The sequence below is a fragment of the Molothrus ater genome, chromosome 1 (genome assembly GCF_012460135.2).
Source record: "Molothrus ater isolate BHLD 08-10-18 breed brown headed cowbird chromosome 1, BPBGC_Mater_1.1, whole genome shotgun sequence".
NCBI lineage: Eukaryota > Metazoa > Chordata > Aves > Passeriformes > Icteridae > Molothrus > Molothrus ater.
In genome coordinates, this window is record NC_050478.2 from 38947801 (window position 1) to 38967787 (window position 19987).

General features: G+C 39.2%; 1 protein-coding gene across 8 annotated transcripts in view; it reads right to left on the reverse strand.

Annotated features, from left to right (window-relative positions):
• Positions 1 to 632: 632 nt before the first annotated feature.
• THRB (thyroid hormone receptor beta) overlaps positions 633 to 19987 on the reverse strand; it is a 169308-nt gene continuing 149953 nt past the window's right edge. For all 8 annotated transcript variants that reach the window (XM_054514729.1, XM_036405658.2, XM_036405621.2 and 5 more), the window contains 5 exons: positions 16449 to 16596; positions 14837 to 15042; positions 11924 to 12070; positions 7623 to 7881; positions 633 to 6168 (listed from right to left, as the gene is read on the reverse strand). In XM_054514729.1, the coding sequence (XP_054370704.1) occupies positions 5927 to 6168; positions 7623 to 7881; positions 11924 to 12070; positions 14837 to 15042; positions 16449 to 16596 (1002 nt within the window). In that variant the 3' untranslated portion in view covers positions 633 to 5926. The remainder of the gene's footprint in view (positions 6169 to 7622; positions 7882 to 11923; positions 12071 to 14836; positions 15043 to 16448; positions 16597 to 19987) is intronic.

Consider the following 19987-nt stretch of genomic DNA (forward strand, 5'->3'; position numbering starts at 1 on the left):
TGTGGAAGGGGACCAGGAGCAGGAGGTGGCAGGCAGCCAGGGAATGCCTGTGGAAATCACCATGAAACAAGAGCCCAGAAGGGGTTTGCCATGTGGGACAGGCCAAGACACTACTCTGGATCCAGGCAATAGGCCCAGCTTCTTCCTGATGGGAATGAAAGGACTGGAGGAGAAATAAGAACTGCTAAGGAAAATAAGGCTAGAGAAAATATCCGAATGATCTCCAATAGGTAGGGGACCAAGGTATGGAAAGTATGAAAGGATGGGAAGCTTATTGCTCCTGTCACACCATCCCTGTTTAGACTGGGAGTGGAGAAGGAAAGAAAGGGCGTTCCCTTAAAAATGTAATTGAGCGAGACATAAATCAAGAGGCAGTTCACTGGAGTAAATTAAGGTTGGCTGCTGTGAAGAGTGAGGAAGTGAAAACCCTTGGTAGGCTGCCCAAGGGAAGGGAGGAGAGGAGATAAGATATGAGGTAGGTGATGAAAGGGATGCAGAAGCACAAAAATGTGAACAGGTTATAGCTGATAAAACATTGTGCTTTAGGTTCTACTTTTCCCATTCCAGTGGCTTGGAAGTGTGAGACAGAGCTGACAAAAGAGCCTGCAACAAAGAGACAGAGACACCAGGACCACTTTTCAGTTATAAGCTTTTTCTTTTTTAGAATTCAAGCTTACACAGTTATCTATGCCCACTATATTCATAATTACATTTTAATATCTGCATACAAAAGCTATGTAAAAATTATTTTCTTCCCCAAATATACAAATTTTCTCTTTAGATAGTTTAAAACATTTGTGATCACAGATTTTTTTTTAATATATTTTAGGCTGAAAAAATATTACCAATCTAGCATAACTCTTAACACTGTTTGCAAAAAAATACATCATCCAAGGTACTTTGTTTTTTACTGTATGGTGTAATGTTTGCCTTACCCTCAGGGCATGAAACTGATATAAAAAATAAACCAAATAAGTAAAACCCACAAACCTCATAGACAAAGTAGTAAGTCCTCCTAACTGACTTCATAAAAACAAATAACGCAAACCACCCTCCTCTTCAAAAAAATTATGAATGACTAATTTGATGTATTTATGAGCAAACTGAAACTGTAGAGTGCTAAGGAAGTAGGAAAAGAGAAAAAAGAAATTACAGTATGTCAGCTAGTTCATGCCCTGATACTATCTTTACCAACATTAAATGTGTAATTAAATAAAGTGTCTTTTAATGTTTTACATTGTGCTCAGTAATTTACATAAATTTAATCCACACCTGGGTGCTGATGTAGATTTACATTTGATTGTCTTGTGCATAAACAAGGTTAGCTTTTAAAGAAGGTAAACTGTGCAATGGACAGTCACAAACAACTTATTACCTGCACAATATTGCTTTTTGAAGGCGACATCAGTCAATGTGGATACACACAAATAATGCATACTCTTTGCGTTTGCTAACATCTATACTAAAACTTTGTGATAAGGCCAAACCTTTTTTTTTTTGTTTTGTTTTTAATTTTAAAGCAAAAATATATCATAGTAAAAAAAAAAAAAAAACAACAAACCAAAAACGTGCTCACACCGTTTTGAGTCTTTAAGTGGAAAATAAATCTCTATCACACTAGAATAAAATTCTCTCTATAAAATTTAAATACAGATCACTTCATTACTATATCAAAAGGAAACGTCTGGCAATCATTTCCAGATGATCACAATAACAAGACACATTAAGAGGTTCTGTTGCCTCTTCCTTTGTGAAAAGATAAATGTTGAACACTTTCAGTTGCTCTCACAGTGAGAGGAAAACGTTCCTTGGTTGTGGATTTTGATTCTGTCAATGAAAAAGGTTTAGCCTTAGGAATGCCGGCTACATCTCAAAACTGTAAGACTGATTTTTAAAATTTATGATTCATGCAGCAAGAAGTCAATATGACACATACAGATTAGAGTTCCATAGCATAAAAATACATCACTAGCAATGACATGCTCTGCTTGTGATTAACAGCCCTCTCTTGGCAGATTTCTGATATAAATGGTCTTTCTGGACAGTTTTTTCCTCTTTCTGATACCTGCCTCTGAAGAAGCAAGCAGTCTGCTCAAAGATGATTTTGGACCTGGGAGGTCTAACTCTAAGGTCTACAGTTTGGCAGAATGTAAACAAAAATCATTAGCACACACTATATATGTTATAATAAATATCACGACTTAACTGAGATTACACATGAAATGAGTATCTAAATGCACGTGTTCAGGGCAATACCATGAATGGTGACAGTCAGGTTTGACAGGAAAAACCTTCTGTGTGAGACCCACATGTAGACCACAAAGCAAACACGAGAGCCACATGGCACCAGCAGAAGCAAGACTCTGGACTGCACTGGAAAGCACAAGTTTGCTATTTCACTCAGAAGGCCAGTTACTGCAAAGGGTGCTGACTGTGGCATTGGTGTCTGCCACTGAGGTGGTCAGTCCAGGCTCAATCCCACAATGGCTTGAGATCACTGATATTTAGAAGTACGTCTTTGCAGAGCTAAGGTCAGTTAGTTTTGCTCTCATGCTCACATAAATCAGATGTCATACTGAGCAAAGTAAAGGAAATGAGACAAAGTAAGACTAGTAGGAGATCAGAGGCCATTAGATATCAGTTCATCAAATCTGTCCAACTATGAGCTTGGCCTTAGTTTTCAGTTAGGGAATATTACTAACTCAGTCTGTTAATTAGTGCCAGACTCCAACTTAACCTGAAAAGCTAGAAAAACATGTTGATGTTTATGTCCTTTCTGTTTAGAGCACTGCCAGAACTAAGTTGGTTGCCTGATTTTAGGCACTTCAGTCCATCTGCAGTCACCTAAGGAAGGAGGCCTGATTTTCTGAACCCTGACTAGGCACAGCTCCAAACTGCACTGGTATTTAGGAACATGAAGAGATGTGATGCTTCCTCTCCTGGGTCTCACCTGCAGCACAGTCAAAAGCTTGAATGCCTACTCAAGCTCACATTAAGGAAACAGGTGAAGTACTTGCACTGGCTTCAGGAGGAATTCCATGCTCAGATACATGGCAGAACAGGGCTTCAAAAGACATGCACATTTCTCTTTTCTTTGCAAGCCACTGTGGGCATAAGCACAGATGCCTAAGCTTTTCATATATTTGTCATATATTTGTAGCTTTGTAGATTTCTGATACATGGCTGTAGCTCCAAGTAAAGTACTTTTCCTACCCCTTTGCCCCTATGTTTTAGATCAATAAGATAACCTCTAAGACGTATTATGCTTGCTACATTCCTGAAATATTATTTAGTTTTGCTTCATTAGCCAAGGATGTCTTATTTCCTTTTACCATGTATCCTAGACATAATAAATATGGGACTAGAAACTCAGGAGGGGCTCCAAATGGGCAGAACCAAAAGGGGGGATTACTTAACTAAATGCTCTTCTAATTGGAAACTATTGTTAAATATGCTAATTTATTAAACTCATAAAATTGCAGAAGTCCTGGATCACATGTGCATTTTGCCATATTTGCACCTGGAGGCCTCCAATTCTGCTTTTATATTCCTTGCTATATTAATATTGTCTCAAAAGTATGTTGTTTTGTTTCTACATTGTGAAGGCATCAGTGCAAGTAAGGGATTGGCTGCTTTTCTGAGTTCCCTATTACATGCTGTAAGTCCTCCATCAAGCCACCCCAAATCACCTATCCAAAAAGCCAGTTTCTGACTCTTTGCCCCCAAGACAGTGCTCTACAAGGAATTTGGATAGAGATGTTGTTTAGACACACGTTTTAAGATGGAGCCAACACAGCCAACAAAAGAGGTTTTACATCAAATATTTAAGAATTAATCTCCAATGGTGTGTCTTCACTGCTACCTGCAGAAAAACTCCTACACACCCCAATGTGTTTCACGCTCTGACAAAAAAAACCCTAAGTGATAACATTAGTGCTCACAGCTCATCACAGGTGCATATGGTATCAAACAACAGAGAGAACAAGATTCCACATCCCTAAAAACGTGCCCAATAGCACTCCAAATGCTTTATCAATGATGTAGGGAAAGAAGGGTAGAAAGAGTTTAACTCCTGACACACGTATATCGTGTTCCATCTATTAGTTTTCCTGAGTATCCTGTTTTTATGAGGGGATAAGCACATAACCTATGGGTTCAGATATGGGCCATGAGCTTTGAAAGTCAACACATCCACTCTAACAATGCCCACAACTTGCTGGGCAAATGGGTCAATAAATAGCAGAGAAAGAAACCTGGTACAAATCAATGAACAACATGAAAGAATGTAGGGTATGAGGCAGTGCAAAAAACATGAACTAAGTCTCTGGTTCCCAGGAAGAAGAGAAAGATGTTTTAGAAGTGTCATACAAATTCAGAGGATGATTTAATATCAAGTTTATAAAACCCAGGGACAACATCCCTGAATGGAGATGGTGACAGAGAGGAACCTCTACCTACAATGTCCTCATCACTGGCCTCCAGACATTCCAGGACTGTGTGTACTGGCTTGCAGACTTCGGCAGCAGGACATTTTGTCATTGCTCAGTTTGGTTCCTGCTAGTGCAGTTAGTGGAAATAAATTAAAAGAGTCAAGAGAGCATCTAGCCTAATGAAACACATACAGACATACCTGTAGGGAGGGAGAACTCAGCTGATCCACATGCACACAGACACAGGTCAGAGTCAGAGAAAGAGAGAGAGAGAAGATAAAAATACAGAAATATGTTTAAGACAACTGCTGAAGATTTGTAAGTATATATATAAAAAATTATATCTATAGGTGCATATAAACTTTTTATATATATTCATATATATATGTATATATATATATGTGTGTGTGTGTGTGTATATATATATATATATATATATATATATATATATATACACATATAAAACAAAGGATAACTGCTGAGCAACACTATTTGTATTCCTGGGATAAAGCTCTACAGTCTTGAGTGTTGTTAATAACACAGTTGGTTTCTGTCCTATCTGAAGGTCACCTCATATGTTCCATTCTCCTTGTCATCATTCCGTGAGCTCTCATATCCCTGAATAACTCTGAGACACTGCCTGGTATCCTGACAGAGAGCCTTCTCCCTCAGAGTGATGGATTTTCCACACACCTCAAAAAAAGCAGACCCCTCCACTATCAGGAGCACCTCAGAGAATCAAATTTCTGTCCTCACTCCAACAAACCTTCCAGTGAAGTTACCTGGAGTCCAAATTTAGAAACTGAAGATCTTAACATCTTATACACATGGAAAAAAAAACCAAACACAACAAGACTCAGTCCCTTCTAACACTGCATTATTTTAAGTACTTGATTTATAGAGCACAGTTAAACTGCATCTTCTGGAAAAAAACCCAGAGAATGATGGGACCATTATGATGATGAAGATTCTAGATCATAGTGGTAATTGTTACAATAGAAACCATGACAAAGACCAGAAATTTCGTACTATGAATTGGTCGGTTGTACCCTGCAAAAGGAGTAATACAAGACAGAATTGTCAAGGTCAAATTAACGATAGCTGTTTCAACTAGAAGGCAAATTTATTTTTCTGCCACTTCAGTCTCTCTCCCCTGTTTTCCAGACAATGATGGGTGTGAGCTGGTGACCACGCAAATGCTGGTGAATGAGATTGGTCTGTTCGTATTTTCACTGTTAAGCTGTCAAAGCACTCACATCAAAGGACTGAAGAACAAATTGCAAGAGTCACAAGTACCCGCATTAAAGGGATGTTTTCATCCATGTGTATACAACTGCCCCCCAGCAACCCCAAAAGAAAACTCAAACAAAACCCCAGCCCCATCTCAAGAAACAGAGGACCACGAAAGAAGAAGAACAAACAGGTGAGAAGAGCTGGGCAACGGGATGAAATGACAGCCAGTAGTGCGACGGGGGTGTGGAGAACCACTTCAGTCTCTAATCCTCAAACACTTCCAGGAACAACGGAGGGAACAGTTCTGTGGGGCACTCCACCTTCATGTGCAGGAAGCGGCTGGCATGGCAGGCTCCGATCATTCGCAGGTCTGTCACTTTCATCAGCAGTTTTGGCCAAAAGTGTGCAACATGGTGTTTTCTGTAGTTAATGTAGTGTTCGAATGCCAGGAGGAAACCCTCTTGACACTTTTCTATTCTCTCGACGCAAACAAGGCCTGGGCGATCTGTAGATACAAAGCAGCAGAATTATCATTCTTACATATTTGCTTTAACAAATGCCTGATCATAAATCAGGAAAAATAGGATGATTCTGATGCTAGGAAAGAAAGGAGAGAGACCGGGGGCATTTGTGGCTCTGCTACAAACTTCTTTTACTCCAGCCAACTCACTTGCTAGTACTATGCCTGTTAGAAGAAGAAGATAATCCTTCCTTTCTTCATCCAATGCCTGCTTTGCTCACTTACACACACTTACACAGAGTGAAGCTGTTTGGGAAGTGTTTCCTTACAGTGACTAGAACATCGGATCCCTGATTTCAGCTAAGGATTCCATCTACATTTTTCTGTAAAACAACTAATAAAGAAACAAAAAAAAAATCCTTTTCATGTATCTAAATTACAGTTCCTTTCTATCTGGTTTTCTACAATCTGACTAATGGTTTGATCATGCTTTCATCCCAGGTGGGCTGTTATGGAGCATCAAGGAACAACAAAGGCTAAAAATCTGGCTGTCTCAACTGGCACCCAGATAAGGACTGGGAAAGCCCCTTTCACATCACTTCTCAGGAGACACCTCTGGGAAAGCAGGTCATTTTTGAATTGCCTTTTGAAAACCCTGCTCCCGTATCAGTGTGTAGGGACTTAAAAAAGAAATCAAAATGTTTTGATGGGGAAAATGTAGTGCTGTGTTGTGATTACTGTGGAAACCTTTTTATCTCAGATGCAGTTAATGCTTGTAAATCACTGATTGTGTATTGTTATTCAGTGCCCAATCTTCAAAGCCATCTTAAAATAAAATCTTGCCAGATCTGCCACTGCCCAAGAATGGAATTTCCTCTTTGGGCTGGCACAATCACTGGAAGCATATATGAAAACATACTCAAATTGGGAAGGTTAGAAACTCTGTGGAAATCATAGGAAGTTGTCTCTGCTGCTTTTGTATCATAACCAGTTGCAAATGGTCCCAGCGTGGGGAAGCAGCACAGCTTGTAAATGCCCATTAGGAAGCAGTGGTGCTGTTAATTAATAAACAAGAGGGCAAGTCAAACTAAACATATGAGACTGGTGGAAATGTGTATGAATGCCCAGTGCACAACATTACTTGGGGGAACTTATCATAAGGACCACTGTTGCTAAATTATCCATTTTTCATTTAAGGCAAACTGGCTCAGAATCAGAACTTATTTCCTCTTGATGATCATTCCTGGCTCATTCCTAAGTACCAAACTGAGCAAGGTGTGTTACCAAAACCAGTTTTATGTCCAACTCTCTGAACACCCTGCACTTTTTTTCCTATTGTTCATCAAAATAAATCACTGGGGTTTTGAGAGAAAATTTCTTTCACATTACTCTAGTCAGCACTACAAGATGTAACCTATCTTATTTCTTTTCAAAGAGGCTTGTGACAAAGACCAAAGTGTTTCAAAATTGCTTGGATCCCAATATATTTCTGTTCTCACCTGATGACATGAGCAGAACAGCCTGAAGAAGGGCAACCTCGGTGTCATCCAGATTAAATGAAGAAAGAGACATGCCCAGGTCAAAAATGGCATCAGACACTACGCCAAGACCCCCGTTTTTCAGCTGGCCCCTTGTCACTGCCATCTCCCCATTCAGTGTTAAAGTCTCACTCTCGGGGTCATAGCGAACTGCTGCTCGGAGGGACATAATCTCCATACAGCAGCCTTTCAGAAGGATGATCTGGTCTTCACATGGCAGCTGCAGAAATTATAAATGGCAAAGAAAAATTCATGTTTGTCAGACTGAGAGGCTTTTACAGCTACAATAGATCCACGAACATGAAGTTGCAGTTCACAGCCCAGGACACTGCCCTGCATAGTGCAGCTCCCCTCCAAACTTGCTGCTCTGCACAAACCCCCAGGATCTGCATTCCTGCCTTCAGGAATGGCCAGCAGGTTAACATTCCCTGGTTAGCATCCCCACACACCCTTGGGAAATCTAGCAGTAACACAGCTTTTGGTTCCTTCAGCTTACAACTTATAGCAGAATAAACCATAATTGGGGCTGGTGCAGACCTCAGCCATCCCAGTTAAATTCACTACCAGCCATACTTATTTCTTACCTGACCAGAGGAAAGGAAAGACATTTGGGAGGGTCTGTAAGAGTGGACTGTGTTTTAAACAAATATATCTAGAGGATATACCTCAATCAGTGGAGCAGGAATTCTCACGGCCCATTTTAACAACAGAGAATTTATTAATCTAGACTTAATCTAGTAAAGTGGTTCTCCCTGCACTATTGCTGGACAGACAGAAAATCTATGGTATAGCTACAGCTTTTAAGCTGGTGCATAAACTGTGATCTTCAGGGCATGTGACTTTTCCATGCCATTAACAAAGGCAAGCTGTCCCACGGTTCTGTATTTACAGACTAAAACCAGGATGCTGACATGTGAGCAGAACGTGTTCTATAAAGAATGTCCTTATGTTTTCTTAGGTTATTCAATGATAACAAAACCCACCAAGAGAGTTTTGAGACTGTAAGCAAATAGCAAGGGTCCCACAAATGAAAGAGCAACACACTTCTGCTTGGCTTGAAAGGAGGCAAAAAGCCATTTATTTTTTGATTTATATAAAATTATTATATTTACCTGTTTTGCAATTCAAAAAAAAAAACCCCATGAGCTATAGGTTTACATGGCAACGGTGTACTTGCAAAGCAAGTGCACTGATTTGGTGGGAAATGATGCAGAGCTGCCTAATGCAAGCGTAAAGCAGTTCCCTGTTAGAGAAGAGTTTTAAGCACAGAGCTAGTCATGGTCAGGAAAATGAGTTGAGTCATGCAGCTACTTTTCCACCAATGCCAGCTTCAGGTGTGAAGTGTTTAATACACAAGAAAATTGACTCATCCTGTTCAGAGCAAATCAGTTTCCCTACAGATGACCCTCAGCTCAGCAGCAGTGTGGGGAAGACTGCACAGGCACAGCAGCAGTCTTGCTACCCAATGACAATTCCACTGTTTGGCAGCAGAGACTGAAGTAGGGAAAGAAACAGAGTTAAAAAAAATTAAAATGAGAATAGATATGTGAGAGGAACCATGAAGAGATACTGGAAAAAGCAATGGAAATGAAAAAAAAGAACATGAAAGAAAGGCAGAGAGAAGGGACAAGAAAAGAGAATTGAAAAAAACACCAAGCCTCTAAATAGAAGGAAGAATAGTAGAAAAGAAACAGGTAACAGTAGAGAAGATATTTTGTGATGCTTCAGCTGTTTTATTTTGTGAAGCTCAGCTGTGAGCCATGAAATGAATGTGATTCTTTCTACTTGATCCTTCTTAAAACTTCTTTATGGTAGTGGCAGTCTGACTATGCCTGTCTTTCACCTGCTTTTCTAATTCTGAAGGATACATGGGACACCTGTTTCACAGATGCCAGGCCTCAGGTCTTATCTGCCAGTAGCAGGAGTTACTAGAGACATGAGGCTTGAACATCAGTTCTACTACCAGCTGTGCAGATTTTAATGCTACCTACATTCATCACTTGAGTGTTGCTACCAGAGCATCTTCCAGTAGCAGGATCAATAAATGTGACTGAAACTCTGCCATGTTTCCTTTCCTCTCTCTCTCTGCAGGGAGAAAAGGCACAAGGCAGAACCTGAAGGGCTCACCTCTGCAGGACACGTGCCATGCAGCACCATGGAACTGAGCTGAGCTGAGTGACCTAAAAGAGTATTCACACAGCTTCACCCACTGTGGAACCACTGATGCCTTGACATTTAAAACTCACATTAAACTTATTACTTTCCCCTCAATCTCATCTTCTAAGCAGAAAGAAAAGCAGGAAGGAAATAACAGGAGAAATGCTGAGAAGCAAATCAAGTTTTCCTTACACTTTGATTAGTCTGGGATTGGATACTCGGTTTGAGGGGGGGGGCAATGGGTGCACACAAGCTAAGCTGGGCACTCAGTGCTTTGCTGGCTTCTACATTTGTCCAAAGATGTGAAAAAGAAGGAAAAGTAGCCATGAAAATATAAGTGGCCACGGATGTTCCCTATCATGTCCCTCTTTCATACAGATTTACTGCATTCTCAGACAGCTTCTGGAATTATGAAATGAGTTAATGTTTAAATGCTCTGCAGGTCCTATGGAAGAAAGAAGTATTTTCTCCTGCAAAAAATCTACAGCCCACACAGTGTTGCTTCTAAGAAAAAGGTACAGGTTAAAAATCATAATGGAAACAAAGTTAACAGGAGGGTGCCCCTTCAAAAAGAAGCAAACATTTGTAATTTTCTTCATGATACAGGAAGTGCTATATGACAACTCAGAGAGCAGCTGTCCTACTCCTTTGTGTTCACCCAGTTGTCCCTCACCCAGCCATCAGATCTTGCTGTACATGGGCAGGTGTCAGGGTTACACAGTGGCTGAGCTGTAAACAAAGCCTGGCCAGCTGAGCCACATAACATAGAGACGTCATGCTCAATGATGCCTTGACTTCTTCATCCATGCTTCATCCTAGCTCTGACACAAGTGGGTCCATAGTAGCCAGGAGGGGTAGGAGATGCCAGATGTGCACTGGGGTCTGTGTGTGACTGGCAGAGCTCTCTAAATTAAAAAGACTACCTTGGTATGTCACTGCAATTTCCCAGCAACAAATGCCAGATCAGAGGAGACTGATTCCCTCAGACACTAAATGCTCATGAGCTATGGACATATTCCTTGTATTTTAAAATCTTCATGCTTGGCTGCATTTCATGCTTCCTTGACTGATGGTGCCAATGCAGAGGCTGGCCAGGATGAGATATTTACACTGTGACTACTATTGATATTTACCTCTTCTTATTCTGTACTTGCCAGAGAACATATATAGCACTCCCTGACTGACTTTAAAATAAAGCTGCCAGCCACAGTAGAGTAAAATTTGATGGCTGCCTTATCCTTCCTTTCTGGTAGGGTGTTGACCTCAAAGGATGAAATGGAACGTGTTCCTGCTGACGGCAGGGGGGTTGGAACTGGATGATTTTTGAGGCCCCTTCCAACACAAATCTTTCTATGGTTCTATGAAAATTATTTAGATTATTGAGACTGAAATATTATTTCAGGCTGCAGTTCTGATACCATTTATTAAATTGGAGGAAAAAAATATAATCAGCCATTGCATCTGGTCCTACAATAAAAATGATACCTTGGTACAAATGAGATCAGCATAAGGCCTCTGTATTCCTTATGTGCAACCAAGCCTTTGAGTCTATTTACTGTATATTTACATATGAGTATCTACTTGGAATGACAATCCACTGCTTTCACAGACTCTTTTATGCACAACCTCCCCATTCAGAAAAACCACGCCTAGGGAACCCAGTAAGGTAAGTGCCACTCCTGTACAGGGGTGCTTTCCTGAATGTCAAGAATTTTTTACTGTCTAGACCTAACTCCACAATACTGTACCTGCCAAGGAACCAGAAGATACATAGGGAACCATGTGCTGGAAGATTTTATTAAATATATCAGCAATGCTTCTAGACAGTATCTTTTTGTTAGTTTACTTTGTTCAAGGCCACCTCTAAAGACATATTTGAGTCCCCAATAAACCACAATGACTTCCAGATTAAGAAACTCAGGCTTTCAATTATCACAGGAAAAAGAAAATTCATGAAAATACAGATTATTCTAGTTCCATTGATTTTGAGTGTCTTTAATTTTTTTAATTTTAGACACATTGAATTTTTAAGTTCCATGCCAAAGTATTTTGAGTAGTTTTTAACAACAGGCATATAAATGAGGAGTGCAAGAAAGTCTTCTTACCTCACAAAACATAGGCAACTTTTTGGCAAAATCCACCACTCTTGTAATCGCTGGTGTGATAATTTTTGTAAACTGGCTGAAGGCTTCTAAATCCACTTTCCCACCTTCTGGGGCATTAACTATTGGTGCCTGCCCAATATCTTCTGGCTAAGGATATAAACAAAGACATTTAAAGGAGCAGTCCGTCTTAGAGCAACTATTTTATACTCCAAAAAGTCCTACTTGGTATGGAAGAAACTAAAATAAAAAGCAACACTATTTACTTTATAAGTGAAGTCAGTTTACGTCACAAAATGTGAATTCATTTGTAAGGCATTTGTGAAAGAAGTGACTGCACAGAGAAATGGGTGACTGGTATGCTTCTACCCATTCTTTGTGGACAGCTGGGCTGTTGTGCACACAGTCTCTTCCTTGTGTCTGTATCTATGTATTTTATGGGTGCTGCACATGCATCTTTTGCTTAAAAACATAGGCACGTTTTTCCTAACAGGAAAGCTCTCAGCTGATAGCTCTCAAGTTTCTCTAAAAGCAAAAGAGTTGAGGAGACATGTTACCTTGAGAAGATGCTGCATGCTTTGAAGAATTAGGCTCTTTACCCACTCAAAGCTTGGAAAGTCTCCCCAGAACAGATTGCCAGGTATCACACGGCCCCCCCAGGCAATTGCCAAGGCCAGTTTCCAAAAGGCTAAAACAACTTATGTGCAAAGCTAAAACAACTTATGAGCAAGAAAGAACAGGCTAACCTAAAGGTGCCCTGGATAATGTAAATGGAATTTGAACTCATCTGTGTAAAATTTTGATTGAAAATCGCCTGTTGCATGATTTCAGCTCAAGGCTTCTCCAAATGAAAAACAAATCATATTTTGAGGGTTTCAATGAAATAGTTTCAAGCAGAATCTGTAATGAGTGTTTTTTATTCCAACTGCACTTGAACTTGTTCACTTGGTTTTTATGCAGCTGGTCAATGTCACAATGTATTTTAAAAACAGGCACATCAAAGCTGTTTTTTTTTTAAAGTGTGGCTTTGCAATTACAAATACCTACCAAACACCATGCAGAGGTTTCATTCTGTTCACATTAAGGTCAAAAACTAGATAAAACCCAGAGAAACAGACGTTTAAGACTGATGGGCCCCATGATATTTATATAAGACACATAAACATGGGAGGTGCTGAAAGTGCTGTCTGTAATAAAAACTTGTGTTCAACCACTTTTTTAAAGAAACACATCATAAAAGATCCTTCTGTAACTAATCTAAATCCAAATCTAACTTCTTACAAGAAAAAAACTCAGCAATGTGTTAATAAAGCAAGCACCAATTGTAAAGGAACAATGAAGAAGACTGGGCTCAATTATCTGATGTTTTCTACTAAAAAACTCAAATAAACTCATTTCTAGGCTCTCTCCCTCCCTGAATCTTGGGTAACTAAACCACATTGTCTGTGTGCTCATGATAAACAAACTTCATCCCTTCCAAGCAAAAAAGACCAAATGCTTAAACCCACGCAAACCATTGTTATGGAGAAAAAGGAAGAGCACAGCATTTTCTTGGGAAAGGCAAAGGAAGTCAGGAGAGCCAGCTAAAGCTAACGCACTGGAGGGGAGCCCCTTCCACCTAACTCAACAGGAGAAGAGGTAAAATGGATCCCAATGAAGTCCCTGTCATCAAAGAACCAGCCTCAGCCACATAAGGACAGATCCATAGCTCCTGGGGCAGACTGTCAGTTTCTCCTGTTCTTCAACAGCTCATTCCAGCCCCAACCTCCAGCTCCCTAGGTTTTATCCCAAACCAGCTGATACCTGAAGAACAGCACTCCTGTTTAAGCAACCAAAAGTACTACTGCAGCTGCTTCTTGGTCTGCTCACACCTTGCTGTGCAACACCCCTGGAAAGTGCTCTCTTGGTTCTTGCCAGTGATGACTGTGGTTTCCTGACTGTAGAGTCTATGAACACAAGCCATTCATATAGAAATTTTGATGGTGTCACTGGCATTAAAAAAACCCTAACATTATAAAAGAGATCAGCTGCTTTGAATACATAATTTCTCTGAGCAATTCAACAGTGAGTTGAAATTCCCACGGTGAATTACGCAGTAGGAGCCTAGGCTTGCAAAAAGATGAGCGTGCTCTATCTGATTTAGTATACCCTGACTGTTAAAGACTCCTGTGTATTTCTGAAATGCAGTCTCTAATCCCTCTTTTGTGTGGTAGAAGCATTTTGCATTCTGCACTTATTTCCCTTAAAAATCGATTTAGAAAAATCAAATAAATCCTTTTTTAAGCTCAAGCATCATAAATCAACGTTTATTTTCTGACCCTTAGTTATAGGATGAAAATCCAAGTTGTTTCGTAGGCTGCAACCCCAATGGTATAGTGTATGCATCATCCTGTTCTCACTGAAATTAATTTTCCTTGCCTAATTTATTTTCATTACTGTATCCACCATTAACCAAAAGAGGCAAAACCCCTGAGTTATTAACCAAAAGTACCAGCTTTCATCTAGAACTTTATATTGTTTTAACACTTTCAATATGTTTTATGAAGTCCCTAGTAAAGCCAACTATCCCAAGATAGAATATATTAAAAAAATACAGTATGTATTATAGACTGCTTCTGTTCTCAATCAGGAGAGAAACAACTTTTCTACTTTTTCTTATCACAGCACAATAAAAGTATCCAGCTAAGTAAGCCTTAACATAGCAACACACTGTTTATCTTTTGAAATACATGGTCTGATCAAACACTGAGGGGTTCAGGCACGAAAAATGAAGTAATAACTACACAAAATCATCCTTTTTTCACAAACATCAGTACACTGGCAATAAAATCTCTCTGGGGTTGCAATGCTGGGAAGGCACTGCAGAAGAAATAAGAACCTGGCCCTAAGAGCAGCATATAAGGCTACAGCCCTTACCAGAAATTTCCTTTTCTGCTTCCAGTGGCTTCCTTGTGCATTGGTGGCCACATGTGCTTCAGTAACAATTTTGATGAGCTCCCATTCCTCATCTGTTGGCTCTGGTTTGTGCCCAATGGTTTTCTGCAGCTCTTCCCGACGTCTCTTCTCTCGATTTTCTTCTATCAGCTTCCTCTTTGCCAACCTCTTGCTGTCATCCAACACCACTAGCAGGGGAAAAAACAGACAAAAATGACAGGAAGTTCATAAGACTGCCAGAACTTTGGTCTTTTATGTGCCTGAGGTACCAGTTGCTTACAAACACCTTAACTAATCAGTAAGGAAGTACCTTGGCAAGACCCACAGTTGAGACAGTTCTCTTACTTCTCCCTCCAAACTTCATTTTCTCAGAAGCCTGGATAGCAAAGAGTGACTTACCATCCTGGTAATGCTTTGTATACTGCCATTGCCCTCAAGGGGTTGTTCCACCAATAAAAATAATATGCAAAAGCTTTGTGAGGTGTCCAAGTGCTCCTATAATCGACTTGGAGTAATCCATATTGGGAAAGATGCACTTCTGTTTTCTTTGAAGTCATATCAGCATGCTCACACTCACTGCTCTGAAGTGCAGAAAATGTACTTGGATGCCAGCAGAGGGTAACATGGATCAAAGAAAGTGGGAGCACTTATTCACAGAAGGCTCATCTGCCTGAAGCACGACACAAATAGGTCAACATGCCTTTGGCTCTTTCCCTGATCCCCACAAGTGGTGTTCCTGTAGACCCCCATTACTTCCAGTCACTCCAGATACACAGATCCCAGGGCTCTCTGCTCACCACTTCACTGGCATCCAGCCCCTTTCCTGAAGGTCCTACCTGGCCACAATGAAATTGTCCCCTTTATTCTATTTCCCTCTAGACAGAGGGCACTGTTATACATTACATTAACAATGAATGAATGAAATACTAAGTTAGAATATTATTCTGTTGTTTACTGGGCCTGTTTTCCTGTCAGTTCTTCTGCAAAGGATTATACTGGCAACAACCATGAAGGCACAAGGGGATTTATATGACTTCTGGGGGGCTTTACGTGACTTCTTCCCGTTTGTAGTAATTGAAGTTATTGGTGTAAATCCCTGTGCAATGGCAGGAAAAGAAGACCCCTAAGGATTAATCTTACAGCCATATTTTCTAGTTCTTTAGAAAAGACTCAAAATCTTTGCAGCAGATAACTTCTTCAGGGCTAAAAATAAAACAAACAACTGCAGGATGACTCATACAATGACATTCAATTTCACATCCTCCAGAATTTTCTAAACAAGATGTTTTTATCTCAAGCTAAGTGTCCATCCAGATGCATTTCTCCCTCCTCTCCTCCAAATAGTGAACATTCCTATTGTTACTCAGCTTGGTAAGGCCAGGAGAAGGTGCAGCAGGATGAAGGATAAACAAAAAATTACAGCCCTGTGAAAGTGGCTTAATGTAATGAGTGCGATTCCCTGGTATTATTAAATCCAGAAAAGGGCTGGCACTTCTACTTTACTTTAACAAGCTTCATCAATCAACATACTTTAGGCAAACACAGACACTGAAAAAAAAAATAAAATAAAGAAAAACCAGGAAAATATACTTACAATCTGTTGCCATGCCAACAAAGATACATTTTTTGAAGCGACATTCCTGGCACTGATTTCTTGTTACTTTGTCTATCACACATTTTCCTTCATATTTACAGGAATAGGTTGGATGGAGGTTCTTCTGAATGGTTCTTCTAAAAAAACCCTAGGTGCAAGAAATAAGTACATAGGAAAGCATTAGCACTGAGCAAATTTTAAAAATTGGGAGCTGCTTGATTTGTTAGGCATGTACCTAGCTATGCAAGATAACAAACTTCATTCCCAAAAGTTCTCAAAGCTCTCAAACCAGTTTATAGTGTATGGCATTTCTCTTGATTTTCCTTAACAATTAGACTTATAGACATCTTAGATAAGTAAAGGTGCAAGTAGTGCTGTCTTGAGACACAAATACTGTGTACATGTCTTCTTGTAGTCATACTTTTTTACTGTTAATTTTTTTCTTGTATATGAAGTATTTTTTGAGCCCCTTTTCAAACTCTGTAATCATTTTGAAGGATATTGAAAGGCATACACATAGTTTTAATTAAAAAGCAGCTTCTGCAAATAGTAAGAATGGTGGTGTGTTTGTGCTATTAAAGGATCGAGGACAGACAGTTCCACTCCTTTATTTCCATAAAAGCCAAATAACCAACCAAATCTGTGCAAGAAAAAGATTTTGCAAATACAGTCTACACAGTCTTTGAGTTTGGTTCTAAACTCAAAGGATCCTGAATTTATAAATTATTTGTATTTCTGAGAAGTAGATTTAATTTGTATTTACCACAGAATTTCAAAAGCCCCAAAAGCCCCATGACCACCAAAGATTCGTCTGTCTATCTATCCTATCTATCTATCTATCTATCTATCTATCTATCTATCTATCTATCTATCTTATCATAATACAGATATATCTTGCAAATTTAAACAGATCCTAAGACCACATGAACTAATGCAATCCCACTGAATTCACTCATTCAAACGCCCCATAAAATATCACTGTAGGTGATGAAATCAGATAAAAGTTATCTCTAAACATTACAGACAAAATCCTGGTATTAATTTCAACATGACTTTTCTCACTGACTTTTGCAAGGGCTGGATAAACTCCCCAAGACTGCAAGATATGAACAAGATAGGCTGTAAAGCAGAAAATTTAGGCTTCACTTTAATTTCAAGTTTCACCATTATTTGAGACTGCCTAGATTCAGCAATGCAGCTCAGGATTACCTTGACACAGAGAACACACTTACACTCTGGTCCTGTTTGACTGAGGCTGTTCAGAATGGCTTTGGTTTTAGTCAAAACAACGGCAAAATTCAAGTGAGATTTTACCTTGTGAATAGTCTCTTCAGCTGGGATTTTGTCTAATGAATAGTCTCTTCAGTAGGCGAAAGGTCTGTTTTTAAATCATGTTAAATAATACCCAGTAAAATCTTACAGCAGTGCGCAATTTCTTTTAACACAAAGTGTTGAATTAACATGTACAGATAAGTCTGTATTTCAGCTTGTACTCCTAACTCCTGTGAAAACAATGAAGAGCCTTGTCCTCGTTAGAGTTTTATCTTACGAGGTTCAGCTTGAGCTAAGAGTACAACTCCTTCTTCCTTAATTACGGTAAGACCTGAAATATTAATTAAACTGAGTGGCATAAAGCTTGTGTGGGAGCCTTTGCAAGACTGGGACCAGTTGTGTTAAGATAAAATCCAGGAAAGCACAGGCAAGATATCCTTATGTGGGGTTTGGAATAAGTCTCAAACTCTCATCTACTGAACACCCAGTTCTGTCCTCAACCCTGTGATGAATTCCGAGAGACAGGATCTGCTCCATCCCTTCCTGAAGACCTAGGATGGCTGTGGACAACCAGGGTCACAGGGTTATCAATAGTTATGAAGCAAGAGATAGAAAAATCTCTAATGAATCTTAGCGAGTGAACTTCTGCTTTCTAAACCTTGCACAGCACTTAATGTAGCTGTAGCTTTATGTTGGCAAGGGTCTCCATCACCTCTGTTGAGACAGCCCATTTCACCTTCTCATTTCTTTGCATTTCTCAGAAAAAAAAAAATGCAAAAAATCCTTCTTCGTTCATCTCCAGATAGATGTTAAGGAAGCTGCTCTCTATATCTATCCAAACACCTCACCACAGAAGTGTTATTGATCAATAAAAGAAAGCACATTGTATAGTAGGGAGCAACTCTTTCTAAACTCCTTTGCTACACACCTATATAGCAGTAGTTGCAATGGGTAAAGTCAGGAAAAATATTTCAGTGATGTCAGAACTCACTGCTCATTTATTTGTGTTTAAATTCCTCACAATTTACTCTTCAGAAATCATGTGTGAGGATGAAGTTCATGAAAGCACTTGCCAAAGCAAATCTTTGGTTGTCAGCCTTGATTATGCTTGTTACAAAACTAAAGCGACTTTGAGTGGAAGCAACTAGTAAACATCAAATTAATTGAAAATTTATTATATATATTGTGTATTGATAAAACATACAACTTTGTTGATATATCATACAGCTTGAAATGTGTATGCAGCTCCTTCAAGAAAATAATTACTTTTTGCAAATTGTTATCTCAGGTCCTTGTGTGCATAAGCATTATTTTAAATTGTACATCAGACAGAAGAACTGTATGTGAAGATAAAAGCAAATTTGTATGATATGTCTCTAAAATAGCTGGAAGGCATAAAAACAACTACTTAATGAAAGTCTGAACTACTAATGAAAGTCTGAGCAGGAAAACTCGCAACAGTTACAGCTGTTGAGCTGAGAGCTAAGTATACTTCATAATGCCCCAGTGCTGCTTACTTCCCATTATAGCTGAATTAAGTTGCATCCATACATGTTATGTATTGTTATCATCTGGTATTCAGGATGCAAATGTGTAAAAGAACCACTTGTGCAGCTCCGTAGTTCTTTTTAAAGATATAAGTACTTTTTTATACTTTGTATGTAAGTATATGTATAAAGCCATTATGAGTATTACCATGAATCTGCTATACATAGGATATTTAGGTCTCTGTTCATTTCATAAATGTAACTTAGGGAAATGATGTACAACCAAAAGAACTACTTCAACACAAGAGTTACTGCAATGAGAGCTCTAAAGCCAATCCAAACCCAAAATATCAGATCCAAATGTTCCAGACTTTGTGGGTGAACAAAATGAGACTTCCATGGCTTAGTCTCATGACACCAGCCCAAGACATGTGTGGTCCCATTTGTTTAGAAAAACAATTTTTTTTTTATTTTCTGCAGGAAAGAATAGCTTTCTTACAGAATCTCAAGCTATTCAGGCAAATTCATGGAAGTGAAATCATGTAAGATGTGTCTGATTGTGTTACTCCATTTTTATTTACTTGCCCAAAGCAATCTCTTTTTAAATTTAATTTTGCATGAAGTCTTGGAGATGCATTTTAGGGCTGAAAGCACATTTCAATAGGCTTAAGTTAAAGAAGTCAAAATCTTTTTGGAACTATTTTAATTGGGTGTCAATGCTTCCCAAATTGATGGATGTTACTGTAATATGAGCATGTGGAAAGGATTTTGATTTTTGCT